Source organism: Peromyscus californicus, unplaced genomic scaffold, assembly GCF_007827085.1.
Source record: "Peromyscus californicus insignis strain IS unplaced genomic scaffold, ASM782708v3 Scaffold_12__1_contigs__length_115047231, whole genome shotgun sequence".
In the NCBI taxonomy this organism is placed as follows: Eukaryota; Metazoa; Chordata; class Mammalia; order Rodentia; family Cricetidae; genus Peromyscus; species Peromyscus californicus.
Genome location: NW_026294413.1, coordinates 113,918,019 through 113,936,481, shown reverse-complemented (window position 1 = coordinate 113,936,481; position 18,463 = coordinate 113,918,019). Strand labels below are relative to the sequence as shown.

The 18,463-nt window shown below is 38.9% G+C and overlaps 1 protein-coding gene across 13 annotated transcripts in view; it reads right to left on the bottom strand.

Moving 5' to 3' along the window:
* Positions 1 to 18,463, bottom strand: part of Cfap20dc (CFAP20 domain containing) — a 242,116-nt gene that overhangs the window by 101,434 nt on the left and 122,219 nt on the right. For all 13 annotated transcript variants that reach the window (XR_008217213.1, XR_008217214.1, XM_052734151.1 and 10 more), the window contains 2 exons: positions 16,131 to 16,268; positions 463 to 599 (listed from right to left, as the gene is read on the bottom strand). Coding sequence is in view for 11 of the 13 variants with exons in the window: in XM_052734151.1 (XP_052590111.1) it covers positions 463 to 599; positions 16,131 to 16,268 (275 nt within the window). In the remaining 2 variants the exon portion in view is untranslated. The remainder of the gene's footprint in view (positions 1 to 462; positions 600 to 16,130; positions 16,269 to 18,463) is intronic.

Below are 18,463 nucleotides of genomic sequence, written 5' to 3'. Positions count from 1 at the left end.
AACCTGAGATGGAACAGCAGATGAGAAGACCTCCTAGACAAAACATTAAATGTACTATGAGTGACACCTGCCTGCAACAGACAGAGATGAGTGAGAAACATCCTGCATGTCAGAGACCTGAAGGAAGTGAAAACCAAAAGCAGACCATTTGAGAATGTGTGCATTGTATGGGTGCTGGTCTATATCCAACACTTCTTTTGACAGAGAAGGCAAAATATGTTCATATATATTTGCTTGTAAGCAACATGTTTAATGAAAAGACTACTCAAAAACTTTAATTATGTTGATATGACAGAAAAGAAACAATTTTCTAGTCTTTTAAGATCCAAAATTCCTGTTGCAAATTTACGTAAACCTACTTTGGGCACACACACAGTCAGCTTTTCTCTCCTTCCTTCCCACAGCCCACACATTACCACCCCCTGCCCTTGCCTGAGTGAGCTCTTCAAACATTTCACCCACCTCACTGGAGAGCCTCAGGTTATTACGTCTGCCAGAGAGTGGAGGTGGTCCGAGGACCCTGGACCCGAAGGCAATATGGCAAACATCTTGACTTTTACTGTTCCGGATGCTGCCTCCCCCTCTGTTGATGAACTGGTCTGTTTGTTAGAGAAAGTCAATCCATTAATGGGTGAAGTAACAAAGATCATGTTACAATACTTCTCAGTACAGTTTAGATGTCACAGGATTGGAATTAACACCTATTCAAAATGAAAATAGTGTGTCAGATGCACAGAATCCATAGGATGTTTCTGATAAAGCAAGAGAACAAAGGATCATAAGGGAGGTTTAGCAGCTGAGAAGTAGCTGGCACTCCTTATATTATACTTCCCAAACTTATTTATGCAGCCCTGGTATTCTCTTAAAATAATTTTATTTAAATTATTTCCCTAAAAGGAAAAATATTTTTATTATCTTAAAAAAATGTGTACATAGTACTTCTCAAATAATGGTGAGTATACAATCACCCTAGGTTCTCTTGTGACTGTTCCAGTGTTCACACCATCCTTTCTCCAAAATGCCGCCAGAGGTCTTACAGGAAGGGAAGTGTACTGTCTGCTTTGTGTTACTTCACTCTGGCTGCTTAATGGCTTCCCAACTGCTCTTAGCCCTGATCACTTGTAAACACTGCCTTGACATTCCCTTCTATCTCACACCTTTGTTTGCTGTTCTCTTCACACTCTGGTGCTCCCAATTCTTCCCAAGGCACTGCTGCGCATCATCCCTAGGGTGACCTTTGTCTTTATGTCTTAGTCTTCACTTCTTCAGTCATGTCTCTGGGTCTTCCTCATGGGGATAATTTCCCTCACCAAAGAACTTGCTGGAAGTTCACCTTTCCACATCTCTATACTATTCCCCGTAGTCTGTGCTCCAGTAGATGCAAAGTCAGTGATGGCCTGCTTTTGACATCTTGACATAGAGTGGGCATCTAATATATTTTTGCTAAGGAAAATGAATTCATCACACTGAGTACAAAGGGAAGCTGGATTGAAAAACTCAGATAGTTCTAATTATGATTAGAATTAAAAATAAAAAGACCCACCTGGTGTTTTATGTGCAAATCAAGGAGGAGGATGTGAAGGTTAACACTTGGCCTGAGTGGTGAGGCCCTGAAAGCAGGGCTTTCAGGACAATCTCATGCCTGTTGGGTGATATGCAAAACTTCCTACTATCAAATAGACATTATATGTGTGCATCTGTATTTTTCTATTCACTTATAAATATCCATTTGAATCAACAGAACATAGCCAGTTTCTCAGGTTGAAAAGAGAAAAAAAAACTATACTCAAATTCTATGCTACTTGTAAAATCCATTACAGATACCACTTGTATTTTTGATGATCAAGTAGAACACATTCTAGATGAATTATTGTCTCTTAGTGCTGGTTTCCCCGAAGTGGCAGTTGCAGTGTATGGAGAGGCTCTGTGGGATATAGTGTGGGCATATGGAGGATCTGTACCCTTATTTGCGGCCCTTCCCTGCCCTGAGAACTGTCCAGTTAGAAGTTCATCTAAATTCAGTTTCCTTCCAACTAGTTCAAGTTCTTTTGTGTGAAAGACCATTTATTTTGTATTCTGTGTGCCTGCCTCCCAAGCCTAGTTTGGTAAACAGGAGACAATGACTTAATTTCACCAAAATTACGGATGCAATACAAGAGTGGAACAAGGATTGGGGGTGGGGAGTTTAGCAATCACACTGACAAAGTTCCAGCCTAATATAAAAAAAGAACATAGTTGATAAACTATGTACACTTATACTTTGAACTTTTTCATTTAAATTTATTTTTTTGAGAATTTTATATGTGAGTACTATATTTATATTATTTTCATACCTCCTTCCTTCTCCAACTCCTACCATGGCTCACACCCACTTCCATTCAAATTCATGATTTCTTCAATTATTGTTACATATATCCACACATACATATATAACATGCACACATACACAGGTATACATGCATACACATACAAAACCTACTGCGTCTATTTAGTATGGCATGTGTTTAGGGCTGATACTTGGGATTAGATAACTCACCAGGGAGCTTGACCATGTAAAAAACTGATTTTCCCTCTCAGCAGTCACCGACTGCCTGTAGCTCTTTATCTAGGGATGGGACCTAGTGAAACATCCCCCATCCACAATGGCATGTCATTGGTTGTTGCCACTATGCAGGTCTTTTCTATGCAACCATATGGTTGAAAATTCCTTGGTGTAGCCTCCTCACAATATCTAGAAGACATTGTCTAACAGCAAGGCAACCTGGTCCTGTGGCTCTTGCAACACCTCGCCTCACACAATGTTTCCTGAGTCTTAGTTAGGTGTAGGGGATGTGTTACATACAGATTGATCAGTTTGGGCTAGCACCTCATGGTCATTCATTCTCTGCATCTTCACCCAGCTGTGGGTCTCTAATAGTCTCTACCTGCTACAAAAATAAGCTTCTTTGATGATGAATGAGAGACACACTTATCTCTTGGTATAAGGATAAGTATTATTAGAATACAACTTGGAAATTTAATTAGTTTAGGCAAATGGCAGTAGTACTTCTTCTCTAGGTGGCTGGCTAGGTTTACAGTACCAGGCATGAATTCACTCCTATTGAATGAACCTTAAATGCAGTTAGAAAGCTGTAGGTTATCCCTAAAGTATCTACTACTACTTTACTGTTGGGGATATCTTGCCAGGCTAATCATTATGATTCGTAGCACTATTGGTTACTTTTCTCTATGGAAAGCTTTCACAGCACCTTCCAATACCATGAGACCTAGTCATCAGGGAGGAAGCTTTCAAGTGAGTTCTAGCTTGAATCCTCCAAGTTCTGTATCTGAAATGACTGTGGTGTTTTCAGTAAGAAGCCTCTACCTTCGCTTTCTAGGAGGCAATCTAGGGCAATGGCAATAGATCATATTGTTCTGGGGTCTCTTGGACTCTCCTGTAACTGATGACTCGAAAGAAGGTTTCTCATGCCTGGTACTTGGTATTTTGTTAAGACAGTCTCTGGCTCATGTTTCGAGTATTATCACCTCAAGTGGTGCAACTTCATTTAAACTCTACACACACACACACACACACACACACACACACACACACACACACACTGTTTTAAAGTATGCTTTTAAAATAATGTTCCTTAGTGGCTTTTTCAAATATCATTAGTGTTACCATCTCTCCTCCCTTCCTCTCCCTTTTATATTAACATCCCTTCCTGTTCCTAGTTAAAGTGACGCTCCCCGCTCCGACTTCCCATTTACTTCTTGAGAGCACTGTGTTCTTAAAGGAGTATTTCACTCAGTGATGAACATGTAGTGATTATTAAAGATACAGCTAAAACTGAAATGCTGTCATCTTAAATCTCAGAAATGTAGTGTTATGGGTAGTCCACCAGAGATGACCACTCAGACACAGTTTACAGCCTATTGAAAGTTTTTATTCCAGCTGGCTGGGATCACACCCAAGTGTGTGTGTGTGGGTATCTAGGTGTGGCCCTGAGTATTCAGAACATGGGACTTTTAAAGGCAGAAACCATGTCCTGGCATCTCAATTGGCAGCTGCAGGGGGGGCTTCACAGAAGTAAGCAGTTTGAAGCAAGCAGTTTTAACAGAAGCTAAGACAAGCAGTTATCTGGAGGGGGTTCTGTACAAACAGGCAGTTTAACGTAAGCTGAGACAAGTTAACAAGGGCATCCTGACCTTGGGTCATTTCCCATGGGGTTCTCCATCAAGGAGATCAGAATCTAGTTAAACCTGGAATGACCTCAGCAAGAATACAAGATGGAGGAACCTCTGCACTGTCTTGCCCTGTTATACTAGATAATATTCCGGATCTTAGAAGATCTATTGTAAAGCTTCATTATAGAATAATCCACCACAGTGTATTTAAATTTAAGTCTACTTAAAAAAAACATTTTTGGTTATAAAGAGTACAAATACCCTATTATTTAAAGATATCTTTAAGCTTGATACCACAATGAACATACCAGTTTTGTAAATCCTTTTTGTCCTAATAATTCACTGATTAGAATTATATTAACTGTCAAAGAAATTCTCCTTCAATGTGCAGTATGTTCCACATTTGTTAGGATAGGTTCCTAATTAAAACCTACAAGGCAAAGTAATTTAGGTTTTCAGTTTCTAAAATAAAAAGTAGAAGGGACAAAGTTTCATTTACAAGAAAAATCTTAATAGAAGGAAACCATAAGCAGAAATGCATGTGCTTTGAATTTTAGATTAGCTATTTAAAAAGCTGATATCAATCTGCATAAAGTGAGGTTAAATATCAAGATTAGATTAAAATCATGCTTGAGGCATTTCATTTTTTTGAGTTTGTGGAAAGTGAACTTCGTGTAAGTCAGGGATTAACCATTAATTATTTTGCTATTTTACTGAGGGGTGCATGCCTTTGTAGTTAGATTGTAAAACCTGAGGGTGTACTCTCTAATTTTCTTTTAGAGAAAATAAACTCTCATTTTTTTTGTCTCAAAATACAATGATCTAATTATTATAGTCATTTAAGCTTGCAAGATTTTCAAAGCTTAACCACACAGACCTATTACAGTTCAGCTCTCAGCACTGAGAGGCAGGCCTAACACTTTCATCCACCATTTCACAGTCAACTCAGAGTGAAACTTGAAACCAGAGACCAGATTTTGGGTTAATTTTTATTTTAGCACATTATGTTGTTCTATAGTAGGTACAAAACATGAGCAAATATTGATTCTAGTATGGTAATATTGTTTTGGAGAAGGCATCTGACCTTTCTAAGCCTTATTTCTTCATTCACAACATTGGGATAACAATGTACTTAAGTCATGGCATTTTCTGTTAAGATTATATGAAACTAGACATACTTCATGTTGTGTCTTAGAGGGAGTAGATGCTTATTAAATAGATTGCTAGTACCTTCCATCTTGAATAGTATTCAAAGCTTACAAGATCTATTAATTATCATTTATTCCTTTCTTCATTCATTCTTTAGTAGTGACTAGGTGCTTACCCTGGTTGGCATTGAGTGAGACAAGGAATAAGATGGAACACTACCTTATTCAATGAGTTTACAGTCTCATGGGGGAGGTGGATGTTAAAATAAGAAATTAATAAACAGTTCAATGATTATGATTATAGTAAGGGGTTACAAAGGAAAAGTATAAAGGGTTCTAACTGTGCTCAATGTATCCAATCTTTGGGATCTAGGGAATCCCTTTGAGACTTAAAGGATGGTGGATGCCACAAATACCTAGGCAGTTCTCACTCCTTCTCTATGTGTGTTGCTCATTCTCTATTTCCATAGAAGAAGAAACTAAGCTATGCTCAGTGAGCGGGGGCTCAAAAACCAAGTTTCTATTCATTTACCCCCTCCTTCTTAAATTATACGCGATGCTGCCCTCATTTAACAGTGGGTCAGTTAAGTCCATCTAACTAACAACATTTGTTATTATCTCAAAAATGGATGATTAATGATTATATTGATAGGTACCAAAACTTCATGAATATTATAATCTAATGCATGTCAAGGGGATTAATGAGCTCTATGAGGAACTAAGCAGCTAACATATGACTTTAACGTCCTATTTCAAAAGGAGAAAAGCTGGGGGAAAGACTAAGAGAAGGACAAACTAAAGTGGCTTTGAAGTCTGGCAAGTAAGGCATTCCAAAGGGCACCTGTGGATGTGGGGTAACCAGATAACTTGAAAGTCTATGCCCAGTGCAAAGGATGCAACCCAATGCTGTTTTCAGACTGTTGAAGGACTGTCAGTCTACAAGCCATGGAAGTGTGATGAAAAGAAAAACAGATATGTAAATGTCTCAAGCAGGAAAGGTCCTGGGAGATTACAATCTAACTTCAACTTTTGCAGATAATTAAAATCAGTATGTAGTCTCATCTCATTAATACAAAAAGTTTATGACACTTTTGAAAAGCAATAGAATAATATTAAAAAACACAATTAGATTGTATCTTTCTGTGCTGAACTGGAGTAGGAACTTAAGACAGTTTGTGTGTGAAGCTGGGCCAGTTCTGCAAGATACAAGGCAGTGTGGTGGATACTAGTTTTCTCCACAGAGTCTTGATTTATTGAAAGGCAAGAACTAGCCTGGTTTTTGTTCCTTATGCTTAATGAGGAAAAATAAAACTAATTTTAAGGAAAATGGTTTTACTTTGAGAAAGCTTTCCATTCTAAATAAGGAGCACAGTTTATTTGGTCCAGGATTTGGGTTGGAATTAGGGCATTTTCCCATAAGTCCAACAGGCTTCTGGGAGATTGCCTTCAAATTTAGTTTTAGTGATTGTAATACAGTGACAGCTCATAAATGTTAGCTTTGATTATGACCATGATGAATTGCTGATAAATATCCTTAGTGCTTAAATCATCTAGTTAGCATTATTTTATTCATTTATTTGATCACTCAGTCAACAAGTGTTTCCTGTGTTCCTTGTAATTACTAAGTATTAAGGTGCTAAGTACTAAGTTAGGTGGTAGAGAATACAACCATAAATGGGATCCTGTAATGTCTCCCCACCACAACATCCCCCCATGTGTGTACATGTGTGTATGTGTGTGTGTGTGTGTGTGTGTGTGTGTGTGTGTGTGTGTGTGTGTGTGTGTGTGTAGGTGTGCCTGTGGAGGTCAGAGAACAACCTGCAGGAATCAGTTCTCTCCTTCTACCATGTGACTTCAGGGGACAGAACTCAGGTTGTCAGGCCTGGGTAGCAAGCACCTTTACTTATTGAGCCATCCTGTTAGCTCAGGATCCCTATAGTTTTGGGGGTAAATAACTAATAAAAGTGAACTAGAAAATACCAGGTAGTGATAAATGTGCAGAAAGTAAGACAAAGCAAAGTGGGAGGATCAGAGCCTTAGGGGTTACTGGAAGACACTAATGAATATAGAGAATAGCCATTAGTGATAATGTATCTGAAAATACTCCTAACAGCCAGAAATTGGAAACAACTTAGATGTTCCTCAACAGAAGAATAGAAAAATAAATGTACATTTACACAATCGAGTATTATGTTAAAAAATGACATCATGAAATTTGCAGGCAAATGGCTGGAACTAGAAAAAAATCATCCTGAGTGAGGCATCTCAGACTCAGAAAGACAAATATGGTTGCTTATATGAGGATATTAGCTATGAAGTCAATGACAGTCAAGCTACAATCCATAGAACCACAGAGGGTGAGTCAAGAGTGAGGGACTAGAGGTAGTGGATATATCTCACTAGGAAAGGGAAATAGAATAGAGGGGCTGGAACTGGAGGACCAAGTAAGGGTGGAGAAGATTGAGGGAGGGAATACAGGGAGAGGAAACAAAAATTAAGGGATGTTTGAAGGGTAGTACGGAAACCTGATACAGTAGGAACTTCCTAATACAGACACACACACACACACACACACACACACACACACACACACACACACACACACACACACACACACACACCCCCTAAAGGAAATTCTCAAATAATGGGGGAGACAGTCCTAACTGACCATCTCTTGTCACTAAACGAAGCTTCCAGTACTGGGTTTGAGTTACATCTAATTGAATTGTTGGCCAAAGGGGCCCCATGAGAATCCCCAAACAAACTAGGTTGTTGCCAAGATTGCAGGTTGCTTTCCACAAACTGACTGTAGGGCTCTATTACTGAAGACAACATCTACACAAGTCATTGAAGATGGAGATGTCAAGCTGGTGCCTACATATAGGTGTCACCTCTAAGTTACAGTGTATTTGGTACAAGTCCATGTTCCACATGCTCTCAAAAGAGAAACATAAACACCAAGTCAACCACAAACCTTTTATCTACAATGGTGTACTGCCTGCAAGATATGCTAGAGCAATGGTGGCACAAAGCTGTGGGAGTAACCAACCAATAACTGATTTGACTTAAAGCCCACTCTATGAGATGATCCCCATACCTGACACTGCTTGGATTACTAGGAACCTGAGGCTTGATAGGCCAGGGACCTAGGGCAAAACCTAACAATACTGGTCTAAAAGAAAAAAAAAAGATACTGATAAAACGACTCCTAATGATATTCTGCTGTTCTTAATAGATCAGTGCCTTGTTCAGCCATCAACAGAGAAGCTTCCTCCTGCAGCGATGGGAGCAAATTCAGAGACCCACAGCCAGACATTACACAGAGTGAGAGACCTTGGAACACTCAGCCATAAATGGGGTGTCTCCATCAAGTCTCTCCCCTTAGAGCTCAGGGAACCCTGGGGAAGAGAAGACAGGAAGTGTAAAAGCCAGTGGGGATGGAGGAGATCAAGAAAACAAGGCCCTCGAAACCAATATGAGCGAAGCTCACATGAACTCACAGATAATGAAGCAGCATGCCCAGGGCGTGCACAGATCTGCACCAGGTCCTCTGCATATATATAATGGCATCCAGTTCAGTGTCTTTATGGGACTCCTGAGTGTCTGAACAAGTGTGTCTCTGATTCCTGTGCTTCCTCTTGGGCTCTTTTTCTTTTGTTGGTTTGTCTTGTCTAACTTTCATAGTTAGACAAGTTTTTGTTTTATTTTATTATATTTTATATAATATGGCATATTAAAAGAAAAATGAATGAATGAATGCCAACCTAGCTGCTAGGTTAAAGGTTAACAATAGAACTGTCACTTATACCTAATAGGACAGTGATGGGGAAGGGGAGGGCAGCCCTGGCAGTTGACAGGTTACAGAGAGGAAGCTAGGAATAGATAGAGGACTGAGCCAGGTACAGTGGAGAATCTTGAAGCCTGACTGATTAGCAGTCAGGGTGCTTCTTTATTTATCTAGAATTCAGTAAGCATGGATAGATTCATGTTGTTCCAAAACATAGGTCATATTATTTGAGTTCTTGGATATGTGTTCAGCTTCCTCATGCCTATCTTTTAGTCATCACTGATAAGCTGTGACAAAACAGAGTTATTTTTTACAATAATTTTACAATCATTGAGGAGTAACATCAACCACACAACACAACTTCTAGGCAGCTCTTGCAGCTTCAAGACACAAGACACAAAATCTCCAAGCCAGCCTAGGTGTGGGGGAGCCATCCCATCCCCACTTTTCTCCAGGGTATTCTTGAGCAGGAGCAGCATGAAATATTACAAAGAAATTTAGAGGGAAAAGAAACAGAAAACACAGGATAGCCTTGGGAGGACCTGGATCCTAATCCATCAGGCCCTGAACTGTCTCTGCCAAAGGGCTTTTAAAGGAACGCCAAGGGTTGGAGTAAAAGACCTCCTCCAGCACAGCCAAGTGCAGACCATTCCAGACACCTGGTGACCATGCACATGGCCAAGCCATCCCCTGATGCAGCCCTCTGTGTAAGACAAGCTCAGATCTCACTAGGAAACCTCTGTGGGCTCCGAGGCACATTGCTATGTCCTGAGCAGTGTATCATTAACTCTTAATGGTCAGAGTGTCAATAGGCCTACGAAAATTCCTGCAGTCATTATTCAATTTCTGGCATAAAACAATGCTTACAATTTACGTTTGCTGAACTTATTTATATGTCTAATCCTGGCACTCTTTTTCTCCTTGGTCATATGACACCACAGTGGCCATTCACAAGCTAACTGTTCTAAGAAAGGGAGTTCCTGAAACCTCATTCTTTTATCATCTTTCCACACCATTCTTTGCTCATCAATATAAGTTCCTGTGTAGGGCAGAGGTAACTCCAGCTAATCTAACATTGTTGCCGTATATGCCACGTAATCGCCTGAGTGTACAGCAGGAAGAGGCTTGTAATCTGATCTGTGGCCAACTCCTCTAGCTCACCGAATCTTGTTGACCTTTTTAAATTTACTTTGTTTGGATTATCTTGTTCCTGAGTAAGTACAGGGGAAGATGTTTCAAGAATATCTCATAAAGAGACCTCTGGCTTCTCCAAGGCATAAGGAGGAAGACCTTCAAGCTGATAAGGACATCTTCCTAAAAGTGGGAGTAGTAGTATGCTCAGGACTTTCCTGGGGAAGCTTAGAAGCCATACTCCTGGAAGAAGGCATAAATGTTTCATAAGAAATTTTCTATCAATCCAATATCCCCAAATTGTACAAATATTTTGGGGGGAGTTGTTGTTGTGTTGGGTTTTTGTTTTTTGAGAAAACTTACAAGTTGTGAGGGTAGGGAAGAGGAAAGGATCTTGATGGACTTGGGTGAGGGGAAGAATATGATCAAAATATATTTAAATTAAAAAATTTTAAATAATAATAATAATAAAACAATGTAGTTTAAAATTTACACTGATATGTAACTAGATATTTCTTTATACCACAAATAAAAATTAGTTCAACATTGAATAGATTTTATAATTTGCCAATCATTTTCAATTTCTTTATAATTCTACATATATTGATAACTTTTTCAAGATATCTGACATGTATTAACTATTACGTATGTGCAGAGACATGCTGTTTTTGAGACAGGCTCTTGCTATGGCGCCAAGGCTGGCGTCAAACTGAAAGTCCTGTCTCAGCCTTCTGAGTGCTCCGATTCCAAGTCTGTCACCATAGTCCAGCTGCCATTAGATCTTATTAGTGAAAATACTAGTATTTGGTAGAGAAGTATATTTTAATTTTATATCAATTCTCAAAAAATTTTAAGGTTCACAATGTAGAAAGAAGGATTTACAAATGTTCAGTAATTGGTCTAACATAATGTATCATTAATACAAATCATTAATATAGTTAGAAAATTAAAATTCTCTAATAAAAAATGTCTTGAGAAAGCAGTCTTTTCCCCCTGCCCCTGTCTGCATTAGTTCCTGCTTCCAAAAGTAATCATTAAGTTTATTTAAAGCTTCTGTAAATGTCATACCTAGGCCACCATGTTTTTTATTCCAGCAATGGGACAAAATTGCAATATGGCTGTAGGCTTCCATTTTTCACCAACTGACATAACTTTGAGATCACATTCCAGACTATCACAGGCAGAGCACACGGCTCTTTGCACAGCTGCACAATAGTTTACCATAAGCTTGCCGAACCAGTTTCCAACTGTACACAAGTGGTTTGCCTCTAGGTTTTGTTATTACAAGCAGTGCTCTAATGAGTATCTAAGGGAGAAATGTGCCAGGAATGCATGCCTCTGATCTCTATGCTAGGAGGCCAAGGCAGGAGCAAGGGTCTGTAAAGTTTGAATTAAAGGGGGTGGGGCAGAACACAAAGACTGGTACAAGAATAATTACTCAAGTATCTAATGGATTAAGTTCAATTTAGTAGTTAATGCGACATTTTATATTATTAACATTTCAACATGTGTATAAATTACATAGAAAAACTAAAATTATCTCTATAGCTGGTTTATGATATGCTTGCTATATAAGACTTCAGAAGCACTGATCAATATCATTCTAAAAAGTATTTATGTGTATCTGTGTAGGACTATGTGCAGGTTCATGCCTGTTTACACATTGGAGGCCAGAATAGGGCACTAGCTGTCTTCCTCTACCATTCTGTGCTTTTCCTGTAAGGCAGAGTTACTCTCTGAGCCTGGGCAGGAAGGTAGCTGCATCCATGATCATGATCTTTCTGTCTCCATATCCCTCAGGCCTGGGTAACAGGTGTGCTCGGTTGCCTGGCTTTGTTCATGTAGGTGAGACACAGGGATCTAGAGTCATTCTTCTAGGTCTGAATATCCAGCTTTTTCCACACCATTTGTTGAAAAGGCTGTCTTTTCCCCACTGTATGTTTTTGACATCTTTCTAAAAAATCAGGTGGCTGTAGCTGCGTGGTCTGTCTCTGGTCCTTCATTCTATCTGCTGATATGTATGTCTACTTTTGTGCTAGTACCATGCTGTTTTTGTTATTATGGCTCCATAGTATAACCTGAAATCAGGCATACTGATATCTCCACCACTGGTCTTTCTCCTCGAGACCGCTTTGGCTATCTGGGGTCTGTTATGCTTGGATAATAAAATTTAGGATTCATTTCTTTTTTCTATTCATCTGAAGACTGTCACTGGACCTTTGCATTGAATCTTCAGATTGGTTTTGGCAATATAGTCATTTTCACAATATTTATTCAACTGACCCATTAATTATGGGAGGTGCTTTGGCTTCTATGAGGGCATACACTAATTTATTTTATTTTTAGGTTTTTCTGTTTTACAGTAGAATGTGATCCTTGGTTTGAATCTTGCTTTCATAATATGGACTCTAAACAAGAAATCTAATACATATCTCACCAGTGCCACAGACAGGTTGCTGATTCATCCTCTTCTTCCTTTCCCTCCCTCCTTCCCTCCCTAGCCAGCTTGCTCCCTCCTTCCTTCTTTTGTCTTCTAGATGGATTAATTCACAAGTCCACAGTTGTGGTAGGAGGAAGGAATGTCAGTTTTCTCTTACTCATAAAGAAATTGAAAACACTGTTAGATGGCTGTTGTGAGAAAGTGGGCAACAGGGAAAACCATGTTCCAATTTTTAAGTAAATTACTACTTTTGATTTGTGTTCAGTGGGCCACTGTATCTTGTCAATGCTGAATGCTTCATTTCAATAGCCAGACCATATTCTCTGGTTCAATTAAACTGGTGTTCCATTACTGAAAGTGAGATTATCAGATTCCACAGTCCTAAAGTTATTAGCTAATGTGCATTGGGGATTGACAAAGAAAGCAGTGGGAATGTGGAGCTTTTTGGAAACACTGGCTTCTTAGAAACAGTGATTTTATTAATTCCATTCAATACTCTTGATTAAGCTATATGGCATTCAATAAAACAGTCTAAAACAGTTAAAAATTTCAAGGTTTCTTTTTTTTGGTGGTGTGAAAATCCACAGGAAATGGCTACTTCTCTAGAGGCCTCATTGAGATCTCTCAATATGTACATTTATGATAAAACATCAAAATTTACATGAGCACTACACAACCAATTATATGAGCACACAGTCATTTTCTCATGTAATTCAAATTTCATTGTGGGAGTTCACTTTCTAGGAGAAAAATACAAATAGTTCAAATAAAGACACACCTGCTGGCTTATCCACATTTAAAATAATCTGCCCTTGGGCATAATCCTTAGAAATACCATTCAAATCCAACGCTTGCACGGAGAGCAAAAATTATTAATATATTCTCTTTTAGTAAGCTTTAAAGTTCACATATATGAAAATCAGCTCCTGAAATACATTTGTAGAAAGAGAACCCCACAGTACCAGGTGTGTTCATGTCATCCTGGCTATCCTGTGCATGTGCAATGAGACTGGCCTAAGAGGCACAATCACCATGGATTAAAATGGATATAATTGGTTAGTCACAAAGAAAAAGAAATATGTTCATGGAATTTGGCAATTAGTAATTTTCTGTATACATGATGCAAGTTGAATTGACTATTATTATGAATCAAAAGTCCATTTATACGATTTGCAGAAGAAATAGTAATATCCTCTTCTGCAAGTTGGGTTTGAATGCAGCCTATGAAAATGTTTCTGTTTAGTTGTAACATTGATGTAATTAGTATTTATTAAATCTTATTCAGTTTAAGCATCTCTGAGAGATTTAAATAAGATGACAATGATATTGTATATTCACTTGTATTTATTTTAAAGACAGTTCATAAAATATTCAGCTAGAAGGTCATGAGGTAAAAAAAGATGATTTGTAATCATTCCATCATCATTTGTTACACACCTTAATCATTCCTGTTATTGAAAATTATCACACTTCATTAAGTGCACATACAGTGTTTGTTATTGAAAATACTCTTCCTGCATTCTGTGGCAAATATTAAGATTAAACTGTCACCTGAAAGGTAGTAAGCTTACTTTTATGCTTTTATGTTTTTCCATGGTTACTTAACAAACATGGCTTGTACGAAATCTATTTCTCTTTGTGTCTAGATATGGTATATATACATTTTCACTATTAGTCTCATAGTTAGCAAAAAGTGCTACTCAAAGTGGGTAATCATGAAGCAGGTGAGATTTGCATCAGACATTCTCCCTCTCTGTTTTTCTATGAGTTTGGGAATGATGCAATAAAGTGTTAATAGTATAGTGCCTACTTATATATAGACTTCTTTTGTATTGAAAAAAGGACAAAAGAGATTCAGTTCTTTAGGGAGATGTGACTTCTGGTATATAATGCTGATTAAGAGTGACAGAGAAAATCCACGTGATAGAGTTCATGCTTTCAACTTTCATCACAAAACCTTTCCTGTTACTATTTGATGTCCTTTAAAGCTCTGACCACTTTCTTGGCCACACCTGTTATCTGAGAAGCCACAAATCCTGCCACTTCCCCCTCAGCTTCTCTCAGTGCCACTCCTTTCTACTGACCCAGCTCCTGTCAGTCTGGAATCCTGCTGTTAAATTCAGCATCTCTTTATTGAGGGACAAGAAATGCTCCCATGGTGTAGTTCTAACACAGCATTTCATCACTCAAGCCATTCCTTATATTAACTCATGAAAAATAGTCCAAGAATTTGCTATCTCCTTGCCTTCACTCCGTCTTCTGCCTGAACATACTTCCATACATCTCTTGTTAATTAATTATAAATACACATTATAAATACATAAATATGCATAGAATACTTTAGTACTTTCAGGATCTACTTCAACAGATGATTTGTCACTATGACTATTCTTTAGCTTCCTTTGAATTACCTCCCTGTATTTGAGTGTTACTTGAACCATATGACCTTTCAGACTGAGTGATACAGTGGTCTCAATGTTGGCTCTACCTAACAATCACTGGAGGAGGTAAACAAAACAAAACAAAACAAACCAGACTAGCCAAATTAACCAAGAGTCACTATAGGGAGAGTCCTGACATTAGGAAAAAATGTTTTGTGCTGTTAAATGCTTAAACATTAAAATGTTTCAGGGGGCCGGGCGGTGGTGGCGCACGCCTTTAATCCCAGCACTCGGGAGGCAGAGCCAGGCGGATCTCTGTGAGTTCGAGGCCAGCCTGGGCTACCAAGTGAGTCCCAGGAAAGGCGCAAAGCTACACAGAGAAACCCTGTCTCGAAAAACCAAAAAAAAAAAAAAAAAAAATAAAAAAAAAATAAAAAAAAATGTTTCAGGGGTTCAAACATCTAGGGAGTTGAGCTTATATTGGGTTTGATATTAAGGTGTTTCATTGATGTGGTCAACTGGTAGGAGGTCTGTATAGACGTAGAATACTGGAAACCTTAAAATATTTTGTTTAGCTTACAAGTTTAAAAAAATCTTTAGAGACTATTTAAAAATGAATGATACATATTCAGGCAGGGTGACACTGTCCATAACTGAACTGAAGTTCTTTTTTAAACTGACAGTGAACTTCCAGTTGGCTGCAGTCCCATCACTCCCTACAGCTCCTTCACAGAGAAAAGCATTACTTGTCTTTTATGGTAGTACTTGAATAAAGTAGCATTTTCTATAAAGGGATAACCACTCCACAGGAAAGCATTGTTTCATGTCTCATCCTACCTTCTCCTTTCCCCCAGTAAATCCCAGTGCTGAAGTAGAAAAAGTTTTATATGGGTTAAATGTCCACATGCCAAGTTCTTCACTTCAGTTGTCTGCCTGGGTTGGCAGTGAACTGAGCTCGCGGGCCCTAGCCTTGTATATTGGCAGTACTGTGGAAGAGTGAGCTTAGGGACGTCTTTAGAAGAAGAAACCTTATTAGGTAGAACACATATGCTTATAGGAACCTCAGGGCATACCTGATTCTGCTGATCTTAGATGATGACCTCTAAATTTTATTTCAGTTTGGCAGACTTTTGTCATGTTTAGCAGCTGTGTGACATGAGGAACATCTGTTGCAAGTTGACAGCTTCGTGGAATCATATCTGTGGGTTCATCTGTTGGAAAGGGAATACCATATCCAATTTGAAATGAAGAACAGCCACATTCCAAATGCAAGCCATTTATGATAACTGAGCAAACTCCATAATGAAACCAAGTAAAGCAAAATCATTTTAGAATACAACTATGGACAATTTATTCAACTTTTAGCCTTGATGTCTATAGAAAGAGCATGGTATTTCTGGTTAAGAGGGAGATTAGAAACTGCCTCTTTGTGACCTGTGGAGAAGAGTCCCAACTAGTCATGATTCTTTTTTTTTTTTTTTTTTTTTTTTTGGTTTTTTCGAGACAGGGTTTCTCTGTGTAGCTTTGCGCCTTTCCTGGAACTCACTTGGTAGCCCAGGCTGGCCTCGAACTCACAGAGATCCGCCTGGCTCTGCCTCCCGAGTGCTGGAATTAAAGGCGTGCGCCACCACCGCCCGGCTAGTCATGATTCTTATGAATTAAAGGGCCAAAGAATATCAGAAACATACAAACAATTAGTGGGAAAACAAAGGCAGTTACTCAGAGAAAAACGTAAGCTGAGGCAAGAGCTACAAAATCCTCTGTGCAGAAAAGTACTCGGGAGTGGCCCTTTACGTGCGCTGACTTAACATGGCAGCCATGAGAATGGTGGACAGGGAAGGGTTAAGTGGCCAGCAGAGACTTTGGGATATGTTCAAGACACCAAACCTAAGAACCAAGGGGAAGGAGTTGACACAAAAAACTAAATTAGACACTGAAATGATTGCAGAAAATTTCCAAAACCCAAGAGAGAAATGGACATCTACACACGAGGCATTTATAAACTTAAGTGGGTATAACCAGAGAAGAATCTTTCTACCTCACATCACAGCAAGACATCAAAAACAGAATGCAAGGGACAATACTGTAAGCTGTAAGGGAATGTCACCTCGACTATAGAGAAAACACACCAGTATAACATCAAGTCTCTCATCAGCAACTTTACAAGTTTAGGAAGCATCAAATGATACATTCTTAGCCCTGAGAGTAAATAATTGTAAACAAAGATTGTTATATCCAGCAAAGCTGCCTTTTAAAATTTACAGAGAAATACGCATATAGCCAGTCAAGCACAAACGAAAGCAATTCAGGACCCCCAAGCAAGCACTGCAGAAAGTACTTAAAAGGAGTATTATATACAGAGAAGGAAGAAGGACAGTCTTCATCATGAGAGGATGGGAAGAATTAATTTCATGATGAATAGGTGAACAAAGGAGGTAAGAAGGAATCTATGTCAAGCACAGTAGTTTCATAATAGGAACAAGGAAGAAAGTAAAGAAGATACAACAATCCAGTCAACCAGAAAAGCCATCGAGGAAACTGCAAGAATTCACAAACTCCTCCCCATAGTACCCTTAAATGCAAAGAGGCCCCATTCACCATTTAGAAGATGCAAATGAGATAACTGATCTAAAAATAACATCTTACTATTTGTTGTCTCTGAGAACCATATACCACTGGCAAGATGACTGACTTCGTTAGGTTTATGATTGCTGTGATGAAACATTATGACCAAAACAAGTTAGGAAGAAAGGGTTTATTTGGTCTACACTCTGATATTGCTGTTCATCATCAAAGGAAATCAAAACAGGAACTCAAACGGGGCAGGAACCTGGAGGCAGAAGCTGATGCAGAGGCCATGGAGGAGGTGCTGCATATTAGCTTGATCCTCATGATTTGCTCAGTCTGCTTTTTTTTTTTTTAAATAGAACCAAGGACCAACATTATACAGGTGAAATCACCTACAGTGGACTGGTCCCTCCCTCATAAATCACTAATTAAGAAAATGCCTTCCAAATTTGCCTACAGCTAGATCTTATAGAGGCATTTTCTCGATTGAGGCTCCCTCCTCTCTGATGACTCTAGCCTGTGTCAAGTTGACATAAAACTAGTCAGTACAAAAGAGTCAAAGCATGGAAGTTAGTCTATCAAACAAGTAAATAGAAGTGCTGTGGAATGGTCTGTATGTCAAGTGTGTTGCTGATTGGTCAATAAATAAATCACTGATTGGCCAGTGGCCAGGCAGGAAGCATAGGCGGGACAAGGAGGAGAATAAAGCTGGGAAGTAGAAGGCTGAGTCAGAGACACTGCCAGCCGCCACGATGACAAACAGCATGTGAAGATGCCAGTAAGCCATGAGCCACGTGGCAAGGTATAGATTTATAGAAATGGATTAATTTAAGATATA